This window comes from Zeus faber, assembly GCF_960531495.2.
Source record: "Zeus faber genome assembly, chromosome: 1".
Classification (NCBI taxonomy): Eukaryota; Metazoa; Chordata; class Actinopteri; order Zeiformes; family Zeidae; genus Zeus; species Zeus faber.
In genome coordinates this window covers 9,164,130-9,188,907 of record NC_137193.1, presented here as the reverse complement: position 1 = coordinate 9,188,907, position 24,778 = coordinate 9,164,130, and the positions used below count along the sequence as shown (strand labels likewise).

The 24,778-nt window shown below is 46.1% G+C and overlaps 1 protein-coding gene across 1 annotated transcript in view; it reads left to right on the top strand.

Moving 5' to 3' along the window:
- The window catches only part of naaladl2 (N-acetylated alpha-linked acidic dipeptidase like 2), a gene marked incomplete at both ends in the record, with an annotated part of 245,690 nt that overhangs the window by 112,569 nt on the left and 108,343 nt on the right, over window positions 1-24,778 (top strand). Inside the window, 3 exons of the mRNA XM_080004472.1 lie at window positions 18,458-18,550; window positions 22,560-22,747; window positions 24,350-24,478. Of these exons, the coding sequence (XP_079860598.1) occupies window positions 18,458-18,550; window positions 22,560-22,747; window positions 24,350-24,478 (410 nt within the window). The remainder of the gene's footprint in view (window positions 1-18,457; window positions 18,551-22,559; window positions 22,748-24,349; window positions 24,479-24,778) is intronic.

Sequence of the window (24,778 nt, the reverse complement as noted above, 5' to 3'; positions counted from 1 at the left end):
CTGTGTGGGAAGAGTATGTTTTATTATAGATTTACTTACACTATTTAAATGTTTTATAGTCACTGCACATAAACCTAAAAATACTAAGTAAAGGGGGACCCTCCCATCTCCCACCTTGCTGGACAATTTCCATTATTTTCCAATCCCCTATCAGGATTTGGCATAGCAACGGCACAGCACCTCCAAGGATTTCCTGAAAATTTTACATTTTCATTACACAAAAGGCTTACACAAAATAAGCGATATTTTAAAATAAAAGTCAGACAATAATATGAAGTTTTAAATTAATTCAAGACTCATTATTCATAAAACAGACACATGTAGAGCAGTTGTGTAAATGTATACTGACTCTCTAATGGCGAGTCAGTATGCACACCCCTCAGTCTCCACTCTCTTCTCCGCAGTCAGCTCCCAACACCCGTACCGACACCCCGGAGCCCATGCAGCTAGGCTGGTCTCAGCCCTCCACTGCAGAATGATAGCGCCGCTTGCAGGAGAACTGTTGTACGCACTGTGGACAGAGCAGCGATTTTGTCTCCACCTGCCCAGTAAAAACACCCGGACTGGGAACCCTAATATCTCCTCTTGGCCTGTACTCCATGCTGAGCTTCTCTGCTTGGGACAAGGACTCCATGTCCTCATCGACTCCGGTGCGGATTCCGACCTGATGAACGTCTAGCTCGCTGATCAGCTAGGTTTCCACTGGGTCCTTCTGGAGAAGCCCAACAGAACCACTGCCCTCGATGGTCGACTTCTGTGCACAGTGATCCACCAAATGGCTCCTCTACTCTTGGGAACGCCCCTCAGCAGCCTGTTATTTTGGGAGACCCATGGCTTAAGAGACACAACCCTCACATAGACTGGGAAACAGGGACCATCTTACAGTAGCAACTGGCATGCCCTCTGCCTCAAATCGGCCAGCTTGCCGACGGCTAAGCCATCGGTTCCCAGGTGTTCAACAAGTCTCAGGCCATGGCACTGCCTCCTCACCATCCCTATGACTGCTCTATCGACCTCCTTCCGGGATCCTAAACTCCCAGGGGGGGCTCTTCTCGAGACTAAGGCCATGGAAAGTTATATCGACTTGTTGGCATCAAGGATTATTTGCCTGTTCTCGTCTCAAGCCGGTTTTCATGGACAAGAAGGACGAGACCCTCCTGTCCTGTACTGACGAGATATCTCAACAACAGTGTGAGTTTCATGTCTCCATGTTTCTGGGGTTTGTTATCAAGGCCGGGGGAGTTCAGATGGACTCTGCCGAGGTGCGGGCAGTGACAGATTGGCCTGTCCCTTCCACCCACAAGAACCTCGAGTGGTATCTGGGGTTTGCCAACTTCTACCCTTTACAATCAGAACTACAGCTCAGTGGTGGGAGCCCTCGCGTTCCATGAATCCTCGTTCCAGTGGACTCTGGCCTTTTGTGCAGCAAGATATTGTGTTTTGTTGCCGCTTCTCACCTGTGTGTTTGCGTGTTTGTTTTTTTTTGTTTGTCATCTTCCCAAACTTTTGGCTATCGTTGCTTAATTTTTGTCCCACTGTTGCAACTACCTAAAGCTATTTATTTAATTGTTTTTCCGCTGAGTCTGGATCAACGGCTAGCCGTCTATCAGCTCACAACCCTGTCATCTCGCTGCTAGCCCTCCCTGCTAGCTAGCACTGCTAGCTGAGATAGGCGCTCACCTGTTGCTGAGATGGTGTTCTTAAAATACTCCGCTCTTTTACGCTCTTTTGAAATAGTCTTTTACGACATCATCATGGAATGGAAAATTAGCTTTCTCTGTTTAACAGAAACTTGGCAAGTTCAACAGGACTTCATGACACTTAACTAAGCCACCCCCCTAGATATGTGTACATACAGAAGCCCCACTCCATAGGTTGTGGTTGTGGGCTGGCTGTAATACATCGAGCAGACATCCTGGTCAAAGAACTCTTGTGCCAAACACCACCTCTTTTGAATGTGGTGCATTCTCTCTCACTGCACACCCCCAGGTTGTCCACAACTATCGCCCCCCTAAAGCCTCCACCACCTTCATGTCTGAGCTGTCTTAGCTGCTTACCTCTGTCTGTTCCATGTCCCAATCTACCCTTCTGCTCGGCGACTTCAACATCCACGTGGACTCCACCAGCTGCACGTTTGCCACGGATTTCCTGTCACTGTTGGACTGTTTTAGCATCACACACCATGTTCAAGGTCCCACCCATGCCAAAGGCCACAAGCTCGATGTGGTGTGCACTACTGGCATTTCTCCCTCCCATCTTCAGTGCCTGGACTTGTTGCTGTTTTCAACCACCATGCTGTCCTGTTCGCTGTTCCTGTCCCCCTTCCCAGGCAACGCGTTAAACGCACCATCATGTTCAGGAACCTCAAGTCATTGGGTACACCAGCCATGATGAACTCCCTCGCGACCTACCTGGGCTGGTTGCCAACTACAACTCTGACCTCTCCCTTAGCCACAGTTCTCTTGCCCCCCTCAAAACCCGGACTGTCTCATTCACTCGCCCTTTCACCTGGTACACCTCTGAACTCCGCACCATAAAGGCCAGTGGCCGTCAGCTGGAGAGGCTCTACAGAAGATCTGGCCTCACTGTCCACCTTGAGGCCTTCAAACAGCATGTGAGTTCAGACAAAGAAGGTCTATCCAAAACCAAGACCCAATGTTACTCCACCCTGGCTCATTGGCAATCAGCAAAGCCACCCCAGAATGCTGTTCTCCACCATTAACCGGCTGCTACACCAGCTGCTTATCCCCCTCAATCCCCTGACTCCCCTGACCAAGCACCAGGTTACAGGAGTTTTTCCAGGCCAAAGTGGACACCATCTACCAGCAACTCCTGCCCTCCCACACACACCCAAACCACAGGGTGTTGCACCCCAAGCTGCCTTCCCACCCCAGTGCTGTCTCTCCTCCTTCTTTCCTGTGGATGCACCGCTAATTTCTAAGCTGGTCACCAAGACCAAGGCCTCCACCTGCTCTCTGGACCCTATGCCCACAGCCCTGGTCAAGGCATGCCTACCTGCCCTCTCCTCTGCCATGGTGGCCATCATGAACGGCTCCCTGAAATCTGGCATGATTCCTACCAGCTTCCAAATGCCCTCAGTCACAACTATCCAAAAGAACTCTGGTCTCGACCCCAACCCTAACCATTACCGCCTGATCTCCAACCCCCCGTTCCTAAGCAAAATCTTGGAACAAGCCATTTTTGCCCAACTCCAACAGCACATGTCTCACCATGAGCTTCAAGAACCCCTTCAAATTGGATTCGGAACTCACCACAGCAGGGAGACCGCCCTCATTAAAATCACTAACGACCTCCTCATCACTGCTGACGCAGGCTACAATAGTATCCTTCTCATTCTCGACCTATCAGCTGCCTTCGACACACCACACTATCCTCCTCAACTGTCTATCGGGCTACCTTGGCCTCTTCGGTACGGCACTCTCCTGGTTCCAGTCCTATCTCACCAACAGGAAGCAGTTTGTCACTATCAGCGACTCCCGCTCCTCCCCTAGCCCAGTCGACCAAGGCGTGCCCCAAGGCTCCGTGCTTGGGCCCCTCCTCTTCACCATCTACATGCTCCCCCTTGGTCAGTTCATATGCCACCATGGTCTATGCTTCCACACCTACGCTGATGACACCCAGTTATTCCTCAGCACAAAACCATCCACCCACCTCCCACCTCAGTTTCTTCTCAACTGCCTTCACGACATCAAAGTCTGGATGTCATCAAACCTGCTCAAACTCAACAATAAAAAAAACAAACTCATGGTTGTGTTTCCCAAGGCACTGCTCAGGAAGGATGGAGATCTGCTACTGGTTGTTGATGGCTAAACTATCTCCCCATCCCCTGAAGTACGCAACCTGGGCATAATTTTCAATTCAACCCTCTCCTTTCACTTACACATCAAATCAATAACCAAATCAGCCTTTTTCCACCTCAAGATCATCTCCAGACTCCGCCCATCACTGACTGAGTCTGTGGCAGAATCACTAATCCACGCCTTCATCACCTCCTGTCTGAACTACTGCAATGGAGTCCTGTCCGGGTTTCCAAGCAAAGTCCCGGACAGGCTCCAGTATGTTCAAAACTCTGCTGCTAGAGTTCTCATCTGCACCAAGCCCTGGCAGCACATCACCCCCACCCTCATCCATCTCCACTGGCTCCCTGTCAAATCCCATATTTCCTACTAATCTACAAATCCCTCCAGACCTTGCCCCACAGTACCTTACAGACCTCTTCCAGCCCTATGCCCTGTCCCGGAAGCTGAGGTCCTCGGACACGGGTCTGCTCTCCATCCCCCGCACTTGGCTACAAACCTTAGGGGACAGAGCCTTCAGTGTGGCAGCACCCACCCTCTGGAACTCTCTCCCCACTGACATTCTAAATGCTCCATCCCTAGCCACCTTCAAAAATCTCCTCAAAACCTACGTGTTCAATGAGCCTTACTGACCCTGACCCTTTTTTCTTTCTTGTTCTTTATCAATTATGATTTATCTACCCTGTCTTTTTTTCCATTATAAAGTGTCCTTGGCTTTGTGAAAGGCGCTATATAAATCCCAGTTATTATTATTATTATTATTATTATTATTATTATTATTATTATTCTTTTGTGAGTTGAAGACTGAATTTGCTTCGGCCCCTATACTCACCTTCCCAGATCCTACCTTGCAGTTTGTGGTGGAGGAAGATGCCTCAGACTCAGGGATCCAAGCCATTCTCTCTCAGAGGTAGTCAAGGATTAGAATATGTATCCCTGGGCCTTTTTTTCATGTTAGCTGTCTTCTGCTGAAAGGAACTATGATGTCGGTAAACGCGAGCTCCTGGCAGTTAAGCTGGCTTCGGAAGAATGGAGACACTGGCTGGTGGAAGCAGAGCAACCCTTTGTGATCTGGGCGGACTGCAAGAATCTTGAGTACATCTGTCCGGCCAAGCGGTTAAATTCTCGCCAAGCCGGGTGGGCGCTATTTTTTCCAAGAATGGTAAACCTGACACGCCTTGTCTCACCAGTTCCATGGGGATGGTAGCTCAGGTGGTAGAGCTGGTGGTCTAGTGATCTAAAGGTTGCTGGTTCGATCCCAGGCTCCTCCTGCTAGCATGCTGTAGTGTCCTTGAGCAAGACACTTAACCCCTAATTGCTCCTGATGGCTGCGTCCGTCGGTGTTTGGCAATTGCAAGTCGCTTTGGATAAAAGCGTCTGCTAAATGAAATGTAATGTAATGTTCCAGCCTGCCACATCCTCAAGGGCAGCCTATCTGGGTCTTTGGCGCCATCACATGGGACATTGAAAACAGGGTTAAAGAATATCACTTTGAATATCCATCTCCGAGTGCCTGTCCTGATAATGCCTGTATGTTCCGGCCACTCTCCGATCTCTCGAGGATTTCCAGTGGGGTCACTCATCGCGTGTTGCTTGTCACCCTGGGGGGAGATGCACCCTGGCCCTGCTGGGGCAATGCTTCTGGTGGTCGTCTATGGAGGGAAACGCTAAGGAGTTTGTTGCCGCCTGTCGTATCTGCGCCCAGCAGAAGAATGGCAACAGGCTCCCTTATTTTTAGTGTTCCAGAGGTTACCAACCTCCAGTCTTCCTCGAGCAGGAGCGTGAGGCAAGTGACTCTGCTTTCATCTGCTGGTATCAGAGCACCTGGCGGCAAGCGCATTCGTCCTGCGCTCCTCAGATTGGTATCAGCACAGCTCCAACCAATGTCGTTGCCCTGCAACCCAATACACTTTGAGACAGTACGTCTGGCCCTCCACTCAGGACCTGCCCCTCCGGCTGGAGAGCAGGAAGCAGGCTCCCAGATTCGTCTGAATATTCCCTTTCACCAAGATCTTTAACCCTGCAGCGGTCCGCCTTCATCCTTTGTCCGCCTCCCAGCTCAAGCCTGTCAAGGAGAGCTGGCTTCAGCGCTCCTCCATACCCCCACTTCCCCGCTGACTCAATGACGGTGCACTGTGCCACACGATCCACTGCCTCCTCAGGGTGCGATGCCGTAGGAGTGGCTTTCACCACTTGGAAGACTGGGAAGGCAATGGCCATGAGGAGCGCGCCCCTAGCATCTTGGAACCATCCCTCATCAGGGATTTTCACCGGGACCACCCAGACCAGCCTAGTGGGATGTCAGGGACCAACCCTGGAGGGAGAGCGTTCTGTCACAATTAAGGTTTCCATTGTGTCACTTATTTGGTCTTGTTTGGTCCCTCCAAATCTGCCTCCCCCCATTCAGCACTGTGACATTGCACTGTCACATGTCTGTCTATGCCTATATTTACCGGTCCAAATTGTCTAATATCTTCCAGCTAGCTTTCCAGTGTCTTATTCTGTATCCTCGCTTGCCTGATTCTGACTGTGTTCTTGCCTGCCCCTTTCGCATCGTTAGCTGTACGGACTGATTTCCTGGTTTGACCTCCTCGCCTGTCTTTTTCCTGTCTTCTGCCTGAGCCCCATTAAACAGATGTTACGTCTACATGATTGTGTCTGTGGCCGTGCCGTTGGGTTCAAGTCTGTCTCAGCCGCTACACACACACACACACACACACACACACATACACACACACACACACACACTCTCTCTCTCTCTCTTTCTCTCACAGGCTAAGGTCAGCTCAGTTAGCACGGCGGAGGAGCTGTGGGAAATGAATGAATAATTCAAAGCTAACATGTTGGTAATGGCCGTCCGCAGGTAATGGCTGTGGCCGTTTAATTGGATTACAGCCCGGTCGAGTGTCACTTTTAGAGACTTTGGATGCGGCTTTTCCGAGATCAGGCTGCGGTGACCTTCTCTTCTCCACGACATGTTAATAAACAATCCTGACCCTGCATTCGCATTTTTTGGGGGGTGGGGTTGTACGTGAGGTTTAACAGTTACTGATCAAATGCCAACGAGACATTTGGATGCACCGATAGTCACCTGGGACCGATATAGAGCAGCAATTAGACCCAGCCATATTTATTTGTCGTACACTTGTATATGGTGTTGGTGTGTGTGTGTGTGTGTGTGTGTGTGTGTGTGTGTGTGTGTGTGTGTGTGTGTGTGTGTGTGTGTGTGTGTGTGTGTGGTTTGATGTGTTTGTGAATCTGTAATTTATGTGTGGAGTCAATTAGCTCTTGGAATAAGACGGCGGTGACCCTTCCCTCTTACTGTCACTATCTCCAACTCAAACACACACACACACACACACACACACACACACACACACACACACACACACATACACACACACACACACACACACACACACAGATTCACGTATAGGTATATATATGTGGACAGAAAAACCTTCAGAAACATTGATGTAAAACACCACTCTAAAATTTTTGAATCATCAGAGTGAATCAGAAGAGGCATTTTTAAAGCCTTTTCAGATTATGAGGAGACATAATGTCCTCTCGATTCGAATGTCCTATCAGTTAATGCAGTGAATCCTATTACTCACACACACACACACACACACACACAAACACACACACACACACACACCTAATTTGACAAAATCACAGCTGAGTCACTGTAAAAACAAGTCAATGTGTTGCAGTCGCCTTGGCATGCGGACACGAATGCCTCCAATCTATGAAAAATAATTATAGAGAGTGCATGACAAGGAGAGAGAGAGGGAGAGAGAGAGAGAGAGAGCGAGGGAGATAGAGAGGGGGCATATGGCATTAGGAGGTAATTCCTGCAATTAAGAGTGTAAATCCCCCTTTTATCCTCTAGCCCATCACCCGGGAGACTCACTGCACACTGTCAACAGCCCCCTCTCTCATCCCTCTGTGCTCCCTCTCTCTTTCAATTTCAATTTTCAAAACGCTTTATTGGTATGACAATGGCTCTTTCTTTTTTTTTATTGCCATTACAAGCGATAATGAAAATGCCAATGAACACAAAGAAAAAACAACAGTAATGACACTTGACGATCATGGTCATTTTGGCGTTCTTAATAGATTCCTATTACACACACTCATGTGAGTGTACATACTTGCAATAAGCTTGGTAATTAGTAAGCACAGGAAATACACTGCAATACAATACATTGGATGTATTGGAATTAAATGATTCAAAAGGAAGAATATTGAAAGTACACTCCATCTCTCTCTCTCTCTCTCTGTCTCTCTCTCTCTCTCTCTCGCCTTCTCTCTCTCCCCCCACATCTTCCTCGCCCCCTGCTTCTCCGCATCTATCCGTCTTCATTATTCCCAATCTAGAGCCCAGGAAGTGGTCCCTTCGCCCCCGCCAGCACGCACACACACACACACACACACACACACACACACACACACACACACACACACACACACACACACACACACACACACACACACACACACACACACACACAACCACACACACAGTTTGTCTTGGTATTACATGCGTGGTGCAAAGACAAGCCCATTGTGACAATTGATGTGGCAGTGAAATATCACCTGACCTGACCCAGGTTCCATTGATTCTCTTGAAATGGCTCGTGCACATGTGTGTGTCTGTGTGTGTGTGTGTGTGTGTGTGTGTGTGTGTGTGTGTGTGTGTGTGTGTGTGTGTGTGTGTGTGTGTGTGTGTGTGTGTGTGTGTGTGTGTGTGTGTGAGCGTGTGTGAGTGTGTGTGTGTGTGTGTGTATCCCATTACCTTTGGGGAAACAGGGAGCGGGGACGCACGGCAGACGGCGGAGTGGACATCATGGCGCTGCCAACCTTTTTATCTTTTTATTTTTAGAAAGGCTAAAAATTCGGGTCATTTACCGGAAAATAAAAAAATCCAGGGGGACTTACTGCTACCACAGAGCCCTACGACCGTTCCTATTTACCACGGAACAACCATGATTTCAACACTATTATTAACAATATGAACACTATAATAAGGACAACGGTTCAATTTAAGGAGAAGTGTGCAAAACTATCTGAGGTCAGAAGTCGTTTGAAAGGTATCGTTCCTCATGCTTTGTGGGATGAGTAGTTCCTTCACTCTTAACTTTTTTCGTTTACCAATTTTTTGTTTTGCTGCGAATCAAATATTTTATGGTCACGATTCATCCCGTAGCTGGTTGGCTTGGTTCCAGGTTTAAAACTCTTTAAATAAGGATTTTCTGAATAGTCCAAGAATGGGGAAATTCGCTTCAGGAACTGGAGCCGTTCTGAAAGTGTGTGAACCTGCACTCCATCGCTCTTCCTCAGCGACACGGATGTGTGAGACACACCGAACTGAAATTGATGAGAACTGAATGGATTTTCAATGAGCATCTAATACGGTTTTTAGAGCAAATGAATAAAATGACATGATATTGCATTCAGTTTCAGGTTTATTGGAATTCAGTTCCAAACAAATAAATTCAGTTTCAAATTATGCTATTCACATTCAGGTTTTCAATGCAATTATTGCAGTTAGAATATACAAATTCAAATAATGTGATTCAAATTCAGTTTCTAGTGACAGATACGACTTCCTGTCTAATATAACGTATATACATATTTTTTTAAGGGTTGTATGGATGTGTTTTTTGTCAATTGAGCTTTTTAAACTCCACCAGCGACAGATTGTTTCCAAACATTTGAAGAGACATTTCTGAACACGGCTCCTAATATCTTCCAGGGCTCTTCCGTCGAAACAAAGAAGATAGAGCAGAACGCAAAAAGAAACAAAATTGAAAGCGAGAGACAGAGAAATAAATGGAGGGTGCAAGGAGAGAGAGAGAGAGAGAGAGAGAGAGAGAGAGAGAGAGGGAGGAGATGTAATCTGTCTCCCATCGATTGGCTGAACCTCTGACCACTCTTGGGGATTGCGCTATCGTTTGTTTCCATCTGTTGGCTGGCTTTATTTTGCTCTTGGTCTTTTTTTAATTCGTTTTCTGCCTATTTTTCTCTTTTAATTCCCTTTCAATTAAGGCCCGGCTGTATTGGCCGGCCATTGGTTAATTACTTGAGGGGGACGCTTTGGCGGAGATCAACAGACCTTATCGGGGATGGCAAACTCCTCTCTCTACCTGTGTGTGTCAGTGTGTGTGTGTGTGTGTGTGTGTGTTTGTGCGTGTGTGTTTTTGTTTTACTTTACTTGTGAGGACCTGTCTCTGAATTTACTTTTTTATTGAAATTTTTCTTACTTTAGAAGTGCACCAGAAACATGGGTCCTCACTTACCAGGTGTATTTACTCAGACCTCACAGGTAGGATGCTCCTCCCAATCTGAATCCACCTGTCTAAGTTTGCACTTTCCGGCAATAGCCTTTTGATGTGTATATATTTTCGTCTGTTTCAGGTGATTGTGATTGTGTTTACGGAAGATGTTTACGGTGGCAGTAACCCTCCAGACACCAGGACGATATTTCATAGGCACAAATAGGCGGGAGTGAGACAAAAATGGGATGTTCGAAGGAATGTAGCGCTCGGTGTTCGCGGATGACACCTCTGTAGTCTGTCTTATCTCAGGAGGAGACAAGTCAGCTTCCAGAGATGAGGTCCAGAAATTGACAGTGTGGTGCTCAGTACACAACCTGACACTGACTCACCACAAAAACAAAGGAATTCATCATTGACTTCAGGAAGCACGGACCCCTCTCCACTTTACATTAACGGGAACTGTGTAGAAAGGGTTACCACCTTCAAATTTCTGGGAACCCACAACTCTGGGGACCATTCCTGGTCTGCAAACACCACGGCTGTTGTCAAGAAGCCACAGCAGCAACTACATTTCCTGAGAGTGCTCTGGAAAAACAGGCTGGGAGAAATGCGACTGGTGGCCTTCTACCCCTCCTCCATTGAGAGTGTACTGCCGTACTGTATCTCAGTGTGGTACCCCGGCCGCTCAGAGCTTATCAGAGGGTCTGTGCGGTGTCATCAACACCGCACAGAAAATCATCAGCTACCCTCTGCCTTCCCTGCAAGACATCGCCAGCTCTCACTGCCTCGGCAGAGCCAAAACATTTTAAAGGACCCTTCTCATCCTTGACACTACCTGATTGACCTGATGCCCTCTGGCAGGCGCTACAGGTCCAATCAAAACACGGACCACCAGACTTAAGAACAGTCTGAAACTAAAGTCTAATAAACATTGAATAACCATGTGCAATATGATGACTGTCCTTATTTTGAAATTAGAGAGAGACATATCGGTCAGTTAACATTAATTTCTGCGATGAAAAGCGTTCATCTCTCCCAGATGTAAAAGCATTTGACTCCACAGTCCCTCTGAATTACGTCGCCAAAAGTCACCTCTCACCTGTGGATCCCCCCCTGTCTGTTAAGCTATTCATCACGAAGAGGAAAATTACTCTTTGTCAAAACTTTCTCCCTCAGATCTATCTCTCTCTCTCTCTACACTTGTGCCCTTTGCCAGGGGGCAGCACGGTGAATTCACAAACGTAGGCTTCATGTTCCTTCCCCTTCTCTCATTTGTGTTGCTGTCAAAAGTAATAAATGGGTTATGTGGCGCCTATGAGGGAAAAGCAATGTGTCTCTGTGCATGTGTTGTTTTTTTTTTAAATAATGTATTAAGCGGGAGTTGGGATGGGACACCTGGGCTTTAGGATGGTGGGTAAGTATTAAGTATACGGTCTGCTAAACCCAAATGCAGGACCCAAAACGGTTTTGGGAGTAGGTGCAAGGTTAAATGTGGAGACAGACAAAGGATCAGGTACGGGAACAGGCAGGAAATCAGGACCCGGAAGGGAATCAGGACCCATGGACCGACAGGGAATCAGGATCCAGGAACAGGCAGGGAATCAGGATTATAGACAGGACAAAGAGTTCAAGAGGGAGACACAGAACAATCTGACAGCGATAGAGTGAATAGGGAATCGGTTAAATACAATTGGGGTGACGAGGAAGGTGAAGACAGGTGGTGAGATTGCTGACTGGGGACAGGTGTGCAGTGGCAGGGATGTGACACCAGAGAGACAGACAGAGGGAACTAGAGAGGGACATTGGGACATAGAGACAGACAGAGGGAGCCAGAGAGAGCTAGAGGGAGACAGAGACAGAAAGCAAGAGCAGGGCAGGATCCTGACAGTACCCCCCACCCCCAAAGGGGTGGCTGCCCAAGTGAACAGGGCAGGTAGGTGGAGTCCTTCTGGAGGGCGACCAGGGGGCCAGGCCTGGGACCGCTCGCTCGGAGATGACCCGACCTCGGGGCAGATGAGCGGGGCTGCTCCAGAGGAGGACCCTGTAGGAGGGGCCACTTCGGAGGGCAGCAGAGAGGCCGGGCATTGGCAGGGGCGAACCATGGCTCGGGACCAGGAGTGCACTGCACCTCGGTAGAAGTGGAAGGCAGCTCAGGAACGGGAACGAGCTGGATATCGGGAGAGGCAGCCGACGGCTGGGGAACTAGAACAGACTGGACCTCGGGTAAGGCGGCGAATGGCTCGGGAACTGGAACAGACTGGACCTCGGGAGGGAACGGAATCCGACAGCTCGGGAATGTGATGCACCTCCGCAGGAGAGGCTGATGGCTCAGGAATGTGCTGAGCCTCGGCGAGAGAGGTTGACGGCTCGGGAACAGAAGTGGGGCAAGCCTCAGCAGGATCGGCCAACAACTCAGGAAGGTGCTTGAGCCTCGACCTGGAAGGCTGAAATGACAGGTTTTGGAGATCCTGCTTCCAGGTGATAGCAATAGCCTGAGGAAGGTGGGCTCTTCCCCTTCAAACACCTCCTTTGTAACTCTAAAGTCCTGCCAGGAGAATCGCAAGCAGGGCAGCGGAGACTCTGTGGCACTGGGCAACGGAGGCTTGGGAGCTAGGCCAAGGGTTGGCTCCAGGCTTACAAACCCACATCTAATTGACGGGAGTGCAGGCGAGGGGCGAGCAGTCCAGGGTGCCTGAAGGGGACATCCAGGCCGGGAAGCATGCTGGTGACTAACAGGCCTAGAGCTAGCAGGCTGGTGGCCAGCAGGTGAATCTCCATGTTGGTCCCCGATGAGGACCCGCCTGAACGCTACAAAAACCGAGTCCACTGGGTTCATGTTTGGTCAGATCATTCTGTTAAGGATCGGTCTGGTGAACCCAAATGCAGGACACAAAACTGTTTTGGGAGTAGGTGCAAGTTTTAATGTGGAGACAGGCAAAGGATCAGGGTCCACCAGACACAGAAAGACAGAGGGAGTTAGAGAGGGACATTGGGACCTAGAGACAGACAGAGGGAGCGAGAGAGAGCTAAAGGGAGACAGAGAGAGACAGAAAGCAAGAGCAGGGCAAGATCCTGACAGGGAGGGGTACCTCTGTCATACATCTGATGTGTCGCTGCTCCACATCTTTACTGGCACTTTGTTTGTATTCAGCCAACACACTGGAACGCTGGAAGACATGGACAGTCCAGTCTATGAGTTACAGCTATGTGTGTGTGTGTGTGTGTGTGTGTGTGTGTGTGTGTGTGTGTGTGTGTGTGTGTGTGTGTGTGTGTGTGTGTAGGTTCCACGGCTACTTTCGAAAATTGAAGCAATGATGTTTGGAATGCCTGCCATGGGGCTGTTTCCAGAACGACTTTTAAACCCACCCACACAAACGCAAGTGACTGGAGGACAGGCCAAACTTAAACAATACATTCTTCCCTCAAGTCTTCCAAGTCATTTCCCCAAGTTCCCTTCATGTTCAAATGCAATATAAACCAAATATTCAATTGTTTTCCATTGGAAATGATGAAATAAACTACCCGGCAACTGCAAGTAAGCTGGCCCATGTTTTTGGCTTCAAAACAGTTCTGAGTGAGTGAATGGGGTCATGCTGTCCATTTTATATAGTTGATTGTCTGTGTGTGTCCAGTACGATGAGACACATAATGGAATACAACACTATCCAGCCACATCAAGGCCTTCAATTTCTTTCAAATTATCTTGTTGAAATGTGTTGGTTGTTGAGGGTAATATGGAGCTCTAGCGTCGACAGACGTTCTCTGGTCGACTGAAGTAACTTAAGAACTATTATTTTTGGCCTTCTGACAGACTGATTTCTATCTTTGTATTAGCTCATGTCAAATCGTCACATTAGCCGAGCGGGCACTAACCTTTCGGACTCGCAGCCCACTTGAAAATCTCAAAAGTGTTCGCAGCCCACATCTGACCAGAAGTTATACGGGAGCCAAACAGTGCATTCTAAGAGGATGTATATTTTAACAATCATATGCATTCTTATACAAACAGTGCAGTAGTGGTAAAACAAAAAAAAAGGTGGGTTAAAAATAATCTTATATCTATGGAACCTTCTCATAACGGTTTGTAACGTCAAACTAACAATAACAGGAGACCATTAATATGAACTCACCTCATGAGAAGGCTGATGTTGCGTGGCGGACACCAAATGCTTGATGTGTGGCTTAAGGGACGACAGTCTCAGGTGAAGATCTGGATCAACGTTCAGTTTATCCCTGTATTGTGTCTTCGAGGCCACAAGCACCGAAAACCCAGATACGTCGTCGGGAAAGGTGTCGCACAGCTCTGTTGGACAGATCGGGATTTGCGTTCTCGGCGCCAATACATGACGTTTTGATGACTTTCTTTTTGCTCTGATACTCCTTGAGTTTATTATCGAAAAATTTCAAGCGGCTTGGACGTGTCCTGTTGGAGTTTTATCTCGAGGTGACGCCGAGGTTCCCATGGCTTCAGAGCTTAGTTTGATAAAATCTCGGAACACACCACGCTCAGCGGTAACGGTTCGTCTTCCATGCCTGTCCAAAAAAATCACAATGATAAATATTCAGCAATGTACTTTCTCTGAACCTTTCTTTTTGTTTGACAGGCTGGACTGTCCCATCTGTCCGCCTTTCCTTTTCAGTGTTCCCGATGCTCGCCAAGCATCCACTTTGATTATCACCTCAAGTTAATAAATGTACAGGTGGACGTCGATCGTGGTCCTGCTTGTATTATGCCCTAACATAAGTTCCTATCTATCAGTGATAATGCATTTTGAAGGGTTTAAAGAAAAACTACCAACAAATTATTATTATTTCTTTTTTACATTTAAAAATGTTTTTGTAATTAATAATTATTTATTCATTTTTTCAAAAAAATCGGATATAGTATATAAAGCAAAATTGCCCATGATTTGGTGGCCCACTTGCAATACCCTCCAGCAGATAGGTTGGGAATCATTGCGTTTGCTGATCCTGTTATAGTTCGTTATAAGTTATGGTCAACTCCTGTCTGAAGCAGTGTTGATGTTGTAGGAGGACTGAGAACTAACAGAGGGAAAAAAATGTCTTGACCTGGCCCTTGACTTGCCCTAACTAAGGATTCGATTTGACTTGATTTGACATAACCTGTGACTTGAATTGCCCAAGGAAAAATGACTTGGGACTTACTTGTGACTTGGATAAGAGCGACTTGGTCACATGTCTGGAGGTTTATTGCATCAAAAATGTAAATTTCCCAGGAAACTATTCTAGGAATATTGAGGCCTCAATATTTTCTCTACTGCACGTCACTTGTGGTTTTAATGCAGTCGAGTTGAGTCGAAGTTTTCAGTTGCTAGCACCTCAAATCACCTTCTTTCCGCATCAGGCCTAAGCTAACAGGAGTGTCGACACCACGGCTCTATTTATTTTTCACGTACGGCCCTTTATTTAAAAAATGCTTTGCCGGTGGCGTTAATCGAATTGTGTGCGCCAAAGCAACCGCAAATTATTTGTCAACTCATTTGTGTTGAGGCTTGTCGTTGCGTGCAAACGAGATTGTGACTGCGGGGGAATTATACAACAACATCGTCATTTTTTTAAAGAGTGGCAATGTCGCAAAAAAATGAGCAGGTAACCACTTTAAAGAGTATTTTTAGAAACATTGCCATTTGACCTGCCATAGTGCACAATATTTTATGCCAAGGACTTAGACTTAGGGTTAAAACGTAGTCTTATGCTGGGATCAGACTACACAAATAGCCCAATTTTGACACGATTTTGTCGTTGCCGACAAATTTCCAGCGTGGTCCCGAATATGAACTTCGGGAATGACGTTCATATTCACACGGGGTGAAGACGGCCATTACCCCTTGTAGTGTGACATAATCAAAGAACAGCGATGTGGTGTCTGGGACACCCCACAACGCCCGATGAAAAGTCTAGAATGTCTAGAATATTTTTTTTTACATGATAACCACCGTGAGAGACAAAAATATTGTGTAGTCTGATCCCAGCATTAGAGCATCCCGGCATTCTCGAATTTCATCTGACAATTACTGTATCTGTCTTCAAGTGTGAAGACTAAGTTATATTTTGCTTTGCTTGCCACGTTTCTCTTACGGCAGGAGGATTACTTGTATTTATTTTTATTTTTTTGCTTTTGGTCTCCTCCACCATTAAATTGTTTATTGTATGTGTCATTGCACTTGACTTGACTTGTAAAGGGGGTCAGAGTGAATTAGTTGCCAAACTAGACAAAGCTCATAAAATCTAAATGCCTACATAATCATGCGCAATTCCAAGTCTCTCAGAGTGCATGTTTTTGACCGTTTCTCTGTGAGGACAGTGTTACCGAGCCAGATAGGCTGAGCTTTGATTATTGCACTGAGGTGAGAAGAACAGATGTCTCCAATTTGGCAAACAAAATACAAAGCTGACAGCCCTGTCACCAGTCAAATCATTTGAATCGTAATGTAGACATTATGGGCCATCTTCTTACTGGGGCAGGTGCACCATGGTCAAGTATATATTTAAATTAAATACTGCTTTCTGCACGAGTGATATCGCACAAAATTAAATGTACAAGTTTATTTGCACAAGCTGTCAAACAACAGAGCTTACTCATCCTTTTCCAGAAGCCATTCTTGGTTTTGCACTCAAAAATGAAATCACTGGGGAAGGCGTTGGGGAGGGGTCACAAGACATACCACTCTATGTATGCTTTGAAGTTATTGATATCAGCAAATTAACTTCTACACCAAAAAAAGGATGATTCTGCTTCACAGGAGTAGAAGGGGAGGGGGCAAGAAAGAGAGATTGAGAAGATAGAGCGTAGGAGGTACATAAAAAGTAGGGGGAGTTGAACATGGCCTTGAAAAGATTAAAGATGAAGAAGAGAACAATGTTTCTTTGAGAGAAAGCGAGATAGAGGGTGATGGTTCCCTCAGGTCCTTAGCCGATCTTTCATGTGGTCCTCTGTACTGACGATTGGTATTCAGCACCCACCCTGTGATAACCTTTGTTCCCTAATTGGTCCGGAGTTAACGCAGAGAAAGGGAGGACGTCATACTTTTGAGGAACTTCCATTAGCTTCACTTTAATTAACCCACATCGGAGTTTAAACAAAATGCAAACATTGCCTTTGATTGCCTCTACAGATAGAAAAGTGCATTGTGAAATGGAGAATTAAGTTGTTCTAAAACAGGGGTTCCCCCCTCTGGCCTAAGATTTGAGTTTTTCGCAGGCACATTTTGCAGTGCCATTTTGTGCAGTCGTGATGACAAACTTAGTTGGACGTTTTACATGTTACCGTTATATAACCATGGCTATTCAGTATGGTGGGAGGGTCCCAATTGTCCTTCCAATTAAAATGGATGGAGTTTACTCATCTCCTCCACGCTGTGGTGATGACGGGGTCAAAGCCTTCAATGATTCTTTCCTAGATAGCAGATTGCTGATTAAAAATCTATCTATCTATCTATCTATCTATCTATCTATCTATCTATCCTTTGAGCCCCCAGTACCATTCCTGTTGCCTGTTCCCTCACCCAATCATATTTCATTCTTGTGGGCCCGTAGACACCTTGAATCGCAGGCAAGTCCATTGCTGTGTCACACACATTCACACACACACACCATTACCATCTAGAGCCAATTCAGGGTCTCCAATTATCCTCATCTACATGTCTTTGTAGATGTCTTTGACAGACTCTTTGGACGGAGATTCCAACTCAGGTCTCTGGAGCTACGAGACAACAGCGCCGCCAACTGTAGGATTGTGCCGCCACCCATCTAGGAAAGGATCCCAAAGAGAGTTTAATGAATGGAATCAGGGCAAAGTGCGCAGGGGACCATAGACCACAGGCTTCGATACGACTTTGATATTTCCCTCTGCAATATCTTTCATATCCTATCTTTCATTGCAACCGATTTAACACCCACATACAGTATGTGTATACATAAATATTTCCATCGCACTGGTGGGATCCTTGAAACAAGATTCAGTTAGCGAATCTCCACGGCCATGGCGTGGCTAAGTTCTTAAAATGACTTGGCAGTTTGACTTGGCATTTTCCTAACTTTGTTGGCGTAAGCTGTGAGGCACGACGCCTCTCATTGAGTTGCTTTGTCTGGGTTATCGCTAAAACAATGAGGGATCAGAGTCCTCTCTGTACCATCACGCTGGAAAATGAATTCAAAGTCTATATCCCGCAGTCAGTCTACCGCCTAATCAAATTTTCTGAAGTCCGACTGGGACTGTGTGCGTGTGCATGGCAGCAAGAGGAAGAGAGATAAAACGGGGGGAGACAATAACGGAAGGTCTACAGTGTTTTTCTAATTTCGGTCTGTCCTGCCTTGTCCGGAAAAATTCCCCAGAACGGAAGAGGATCACGCTGAGCGTGGGAAACCAGTGGGCCTACAAGAAGATCTTCAACCTAGTCGGACATCTGCACGGGAAGAGGAACCCGGGTAAGTCCATCGATATCCAACGATTACCCTCAGTGCCCTGCAGCCCTGTCGATGTATATCTTCACTTTTTCTGAATATTTTAAATTTTAATTCTAACACCTTGCTACTGCGGGACGGATAAGTATTGCTGTATTTTGAATATGAAGGGCATTTTTGTTGTAATACTGTATCCCTTTACTATCGGCAAAGGGCGAATTTGCGTCATGCCGAGTAAAGCGTACACAAGCCACACCTCAAACAAAATATGTGTTTGAGATGTTAGGCCTAACCCTAACCCCAAACCCTAACCCCAAACCCCAACCCGCCTATGGACAGAGAGAGCGAATTTGCTAAATGCAGCTTTATGTGCACACTACGTAAAGCATACACAAGCCAAACCTCAACCCAAAAATAGAAGCATATTCTCTCTACCTGTGCTTTCATCAATGTGGTCTACTAGTGTGTGTGTGTGTGTGTGTGTGTGTGTGTGTGTGTGTGTGTGTGTGTGCGTGTGTGTGTGCGTGTGTGTGGTGCGTCGGTGTCGGCGTGTGTGTGTGTGTGTGCTGACTGAGGATCTCGCAGCCTCAGATGCTGAAGCGGCATTTTCTCCGGTTCCGTGACAAACTGCCTCTGTTAAACAATGTTCTCTCTCTCTCTCTCTCTCTCTCTCTCTCTCTCTCTCTCTCTCTCTCTATCTCTCTCTCTCTCTCTCTCGCTTTATTTACCTATCCATATTGCTCGGGCTTTTGTTTATTTGCCATTTCAGATGTTTCTTCAAAAGGTGTGTCTCCGTCCTCCACGGTCTTCTCCAGCAACCCTCCTACTCTCCCTTACACCTCTCTCCGTCACTCCCTCCTTCCCTCCCTTGTTTTGGAGCTGTCTTTCATGCCTCCATCTCAGACTCATTCTTTCTTGCTCTCCATTGTTTTTGTCCCCCCTCCTCTTATTCTCTCTCTCTGTCCCTCGCCTTCTCCCCATTCTGTTTTCCCACCCTCGTTATTTCTGCTTGTGGTTTCATCTCTCCCGCACCATCTCGCTCCCTGGCAATTCCATTTTCAATTTCAAACCGGCATGACAAATTCTACGTTTGTGTCGCTGAGGCGAGACACCGTCGAACGTCTTACAATTAAGACGCAACAGTAGGAATAATCACTCTCTCTCCCTGTCTCTCTCTCTCTCTCTCTCTCTCTCTCTCTCTCTGCCTCGCTTTCCCTCCCCTCTCCCCGTCTCCCGCCAGCCCCGCGCTGTGTCAGCTCAGGTCACTTGGAAACATATCGTGTCCCTTTTTAGTGCTGTTTAATGATGAGACCACTCCTACTCTTATCCCGCCCTCCCCTCCCTCCTCCGCCTTTAATTGTCGAACTTTTATTTTATCTTGCCCCCCCCCCCCGCCTTTTTACATCATCAACATCCCTCCTCTATATCTGTCAGTATGGAACCCCCACCACACACACACACACACACACACACACACACACACACACACACACACACACACACACACACACACACACACTGCACACATCTCCTTCCGACCGACCGTTGCCGTGGCTACCTGCCATATCCATGGCTGGCTGGCTGGTGGAAGGGGGCGGAGGGAGGAAATAAAATATATTACCAGGCTGATTTACACTGTGATATTAGCCAGTCATAATGGGCCACTAAAGAAGGTAATATGAGCTACAAATCTCCGGAGAGATGGCGCTTTTAACGGCTTGTTGCCATACGATCATACATCTCGGCTCTGTCATTTTTCCCCAAGCTTGCCCATATTGGAACGAACATTTATGCGCTCTCGAATGTTTTTTTTCTTTTACGTTAAATGTGAAGACATTTTGTAATGCTTTTTCCCCATCCATCTGTCTTTGAAAATTGCTTATCAGGGGTCAAAGCAGCGAGGGAAACAGGCTGAGCGGAGCGGCCCAGACCTCTGATTGGCTTTTCCCCGGCGCCTTCCTCGAGCCCTTCCCAGGGTGTACGGGGGATCCCTGGGTGTTTCCAAAGCCTGCTGGGAGATATAATACAGTATATGAATATATATTATTATTACCAGATACTCAAACCTGGCGTCCTCCTGGATCACTGGAGCACCAAACCCTGTCACAGACAGTGACCGTGCCCCCGCCACGGAGAAATCTCATTTCGGCCGTTCGTGTCCATGATTTCTCAGGTAGTCCTAGATCAGGGAGTTTTGCCAAAACGTTACACTTTTACAGAAGAATAGAGCTTCTCATACCCTTCTGTCCGCAGAGGCAGAGACTTTCGTCTATTTTACAATCTTGACAAATCTCCTGTGATCAACTGTCATGAAATTCCTTAATTTTGAGATAATGCCAAAGTAGAAGGTCCATCACTTGTACCGTATGTCTGACTTCTTTTCAGATTGTAATTCATCTTGTGGATGGACCGGAGAGTCCACGTCCTTGAAATTAAATCAATCGTTCAAGTTATGAGCGACTGATTTTATTCAAATAACTTTTAATCCACACACCATTGTGTGACTATACGGTTTCATACCCAGAAATGTTGATATGCTATAGCTATCTTGGTATGCCGGACAAGCTTTTCGCAATTTTTTTTAAAACAAGTTAGACATGGAGAAAATTAAGATGTAAAAAAGGCATTTAAGATATATTATGTGCATGTAAATGATTTGTAATTCAGGCCTCTCTGTGACTGTATATACCTCAGAGAGTTATCATGTCAGTGTGTCCTTAAGAGAGAGAGAGAGTTTGAAAACCACAGGAATTCAGGAAAATTATTAATTCCCCAGGCAGCAGCCATGTGTCACTGGGATTTATGTTTCTGAATATGAGGTGGCATGATCGGTACTTTATTCAAGTTTAAAACTGTTCTTAAAGCTGCATAATCTGTATCTCACAATAACAAAAGTGTATTACAAAATCAAGTAGTTGTTAGAATAAAAGTTTAAAATAAAATCATTCAATCAGCAAGGAATGCCCTGAATCTTGGGAGAACCTATGCTAAGACTGTAGGGGAATGTTGGAAAGGCAGTATCTCCAAGTAGTTTGTGTCCAGAATCCTCAATAATAGTGTTAAGTGTAATTTAATTTTTTTTGGTCACATTTCCTTTTTTTTAAAAGCCCTTGTTGATCCCCATGATGTTATTCCTTTAAAGCATAATTGAGTGGCGTTTTTAGGCCCTTACGGCACAGAGACACAGACGACGATGGGTTGTAGACACCCGGATATTGTAGAGAGGAGGCTAGGTGGAATTAGCCAGGAGCAGATGGAACATGTCATGACAGGGCTCCTATACTGAGTGTGTGTGAGGATGGGAGTTTTACCTGTTGCCCGTTAGACCAACCAACGAGCAACAGGTATGCAGCCACTCTGACCCAATCACCTAGATCCAGGTCAGGTGTAGCTGCTCAAACTATCCCATCCCCACAAATACACTGCAAGACATCTATCCCATTTGTATACATTTTTTTAATTATAAGAATTCACTTTCATTTCTTTTTTTCAGAAATCTTCTTCCTTATTAAGTCAGATATTTTACCAAAAACAGCGCACCAGGGCTAAACACCGATCAGCCACAACATTAAAACCATCACTAATAACCACTAATATTCTGTAGCTCCCCCTTACACCACCAAAACTGCTCTGACCCATGGACCCAGATAAGTCCTGTAAGTTGTGAGGTGGGGCACCCATGGATCCAGCTTGTTGTTTCAGCACATCCCACAGATGCCCAGTCGAATCAGACCCTAAGCCCAGCTGTCCACATGATGTAGAAGAAAACATGATTCATCAGACCAGGCCACCTTTTTCCATTGCTCCATGGTCCAGTTCTTAGGCCCACATGCCCATTGTGAATTTATATCAATCTAAGAAGATGAGTAAAGCATGTGACGTATTGACATGCGATGAACAAAGTAGAACCTTGACAACTCATTACAGGAAGCTACATGCGCTCAATTAATAGCAATTTATATACAAACAGGAAAGCGTCTAGTATTTTCTCTTTGCTTTTGCATTTTTAATCATTTTTGCCTTGCTTTTCCAGACCGTTATGTACTGGTTGGCAGTCAACATGACAGTAGCCAGGGAGGTGGAGCCTCAGCCATCATGACTCAGCTCATCGCCACCATGACCGAGCAGACCAAACATGGCTGGACACCGGACCGCACCACTGTGTTTTGCTCGTGGGGGGGTTCGGCCCTCGGGAACATTGGGTCCTTCCAATGGGGAGAGGTAAGGTTAAGCACGTCTTTTTTGGGCCAAGTAAATTTCAAGCATCATTGCTTGTGGATTTAGGTTATCGGAGACAGCACAGGTCTGTTTGTTTTATTCACTGGTAGGTTTTTCTTGTGTGCTGGCCTTTTGGTGTCTGCTTCCTTGGCAGCATTGCTCGCCTAGCCCTCCCAGAGGGAGATCCTTTTTACACTTCAAGTCTTTCATTTGCCCTTTGAGTTATTTTGGGGGAGTTCTTACTCGCTTTGATGAGGCCGTTAGTTCAGGGGCATTCCATCCAAAACTGAATGTGGTGCAGCAAAGTCCTTTAAGGTTAAAACTGCGATAATGGATAATGGGGCGATGCAACTACAATTGACCCTAAGTCTTAAATGAAGATAAAGGCAGTGTTGGGGTAACGCGGTACAAAGTAATCACATTACATTTGTCTGTGAGGAGTAATTTAACACATTACTGTTCCTAAATGCAGTAGTCACATTACAATTTCTAATAATGCGTGTACTGTGTGAAGTAAGACAACGTTTGCTTTGCTTTTGTCTCTTTATTGGCTAACCAAACTGAGAGACGCAGATTTCCACAGCATAAAAATTAACGCTGGAGTCATCAAACCGAACAGCATCATCCATGTCCATCATGGTTTCAATGCTTATTTCCCCAAAACACTTACAATATAAACAGAAACGATTACTTACACTGAACAACACTTGTATACAACATTAAAAACTTGTACTTAACTATAAAACTTAATAACATAACTTTCAAAGTGTGAACACAATGCATGCTCGGACACAGGAAGGCATAATGCTATGCATGGCAATTATGCATTAATATGCATTATTAATGCATCTTAGGTGACGTTGCGGAGTAACGCAAAAGTAATCTAATGGCTAATGTAACAAATTACTTTCTAATAAGTAAATTAAGGCATTGCTTATTTTTCTGTAACGATTAATGTGTAATGAATTACTTTTTTGAGTAACGGCCCCAACACTGGATACAGGTTATTAGTTTCACCATGGACAGTTAGCAAGAAACAGTATAATAAAGAAGGATAATACCCATGACAAATGGCAACATCTCTGGTGCTTCCAGAGCCATTATCTATGAGGAAGGTATACCTAGTGCTCAGACAAGGCTTGGTTTTCAATCATGACATAGGAGGAATGATAGGAGATATAAATCTGAACCAAACGGAGGCACTGAGTTCCCAGAACTCAGAGACCAATACAGCATTGGAATTGTACTGTGACCCTGTAAAATTACAGCGCCTCTGCTAGATGGCTTATCCTGTGTATGACTCCATGGTGAGCTGGCTCCCTGACGCTTGTCATGTGTGGGCGCCTGAAGAGGAACAGCACAAAGTGTCAGTGTCAAGGAAACATATAAGCACAAGAATGACAAACATGGCCACAAATGATCATGATGACCAGGTTGAGATAAGTTGGTCATGATGACTGGTCAAAGGTGATTGGGATGATGATGATGGGGACAGTGGTAAATGTATTGAAGATATCATGTGTTTGTGTGTGTGTGTGTGTGTGTGTGTGTGTGTGTGTGTGTGTGTGTGTGTGTGTGTGTGTGTGTGTGTGTGTGTGTCCCTAGGATAACAGGGTTGTCCTGCAGAGTAGCGCTGTGGCCTACGTCAGTCTGAATTCTCCAGTAAGGGGGACGGAGACTCTCCGAGCCACAGCCTCCCCATCACTCCTGCAACTCACCTCAGACATACAGAGGGTACGTGGCCACAATGCTGATACAACTGTTGTACTACCTTTAGGAGGACAATTACTACATCTCACCTCAGACATGGTAGTACTAATACAATCATTAAAAACTTTCAGTAGGACACATGTCTCCAGGAAGTTCAAGTGCAGGGTTTCCTGAAGGAATCTGAGGCTTCCTTGATGAGGGGAAAAGGAAGTCACTTCACTTCGCTTAAGAATTGCCGTTTCACTCTTAACAGTCTGGCCCTCTCACCCTTTCTCAAAAAGAATGACCCCTTTAGAACAACAAAACATTTTCCTCAAATTGCTG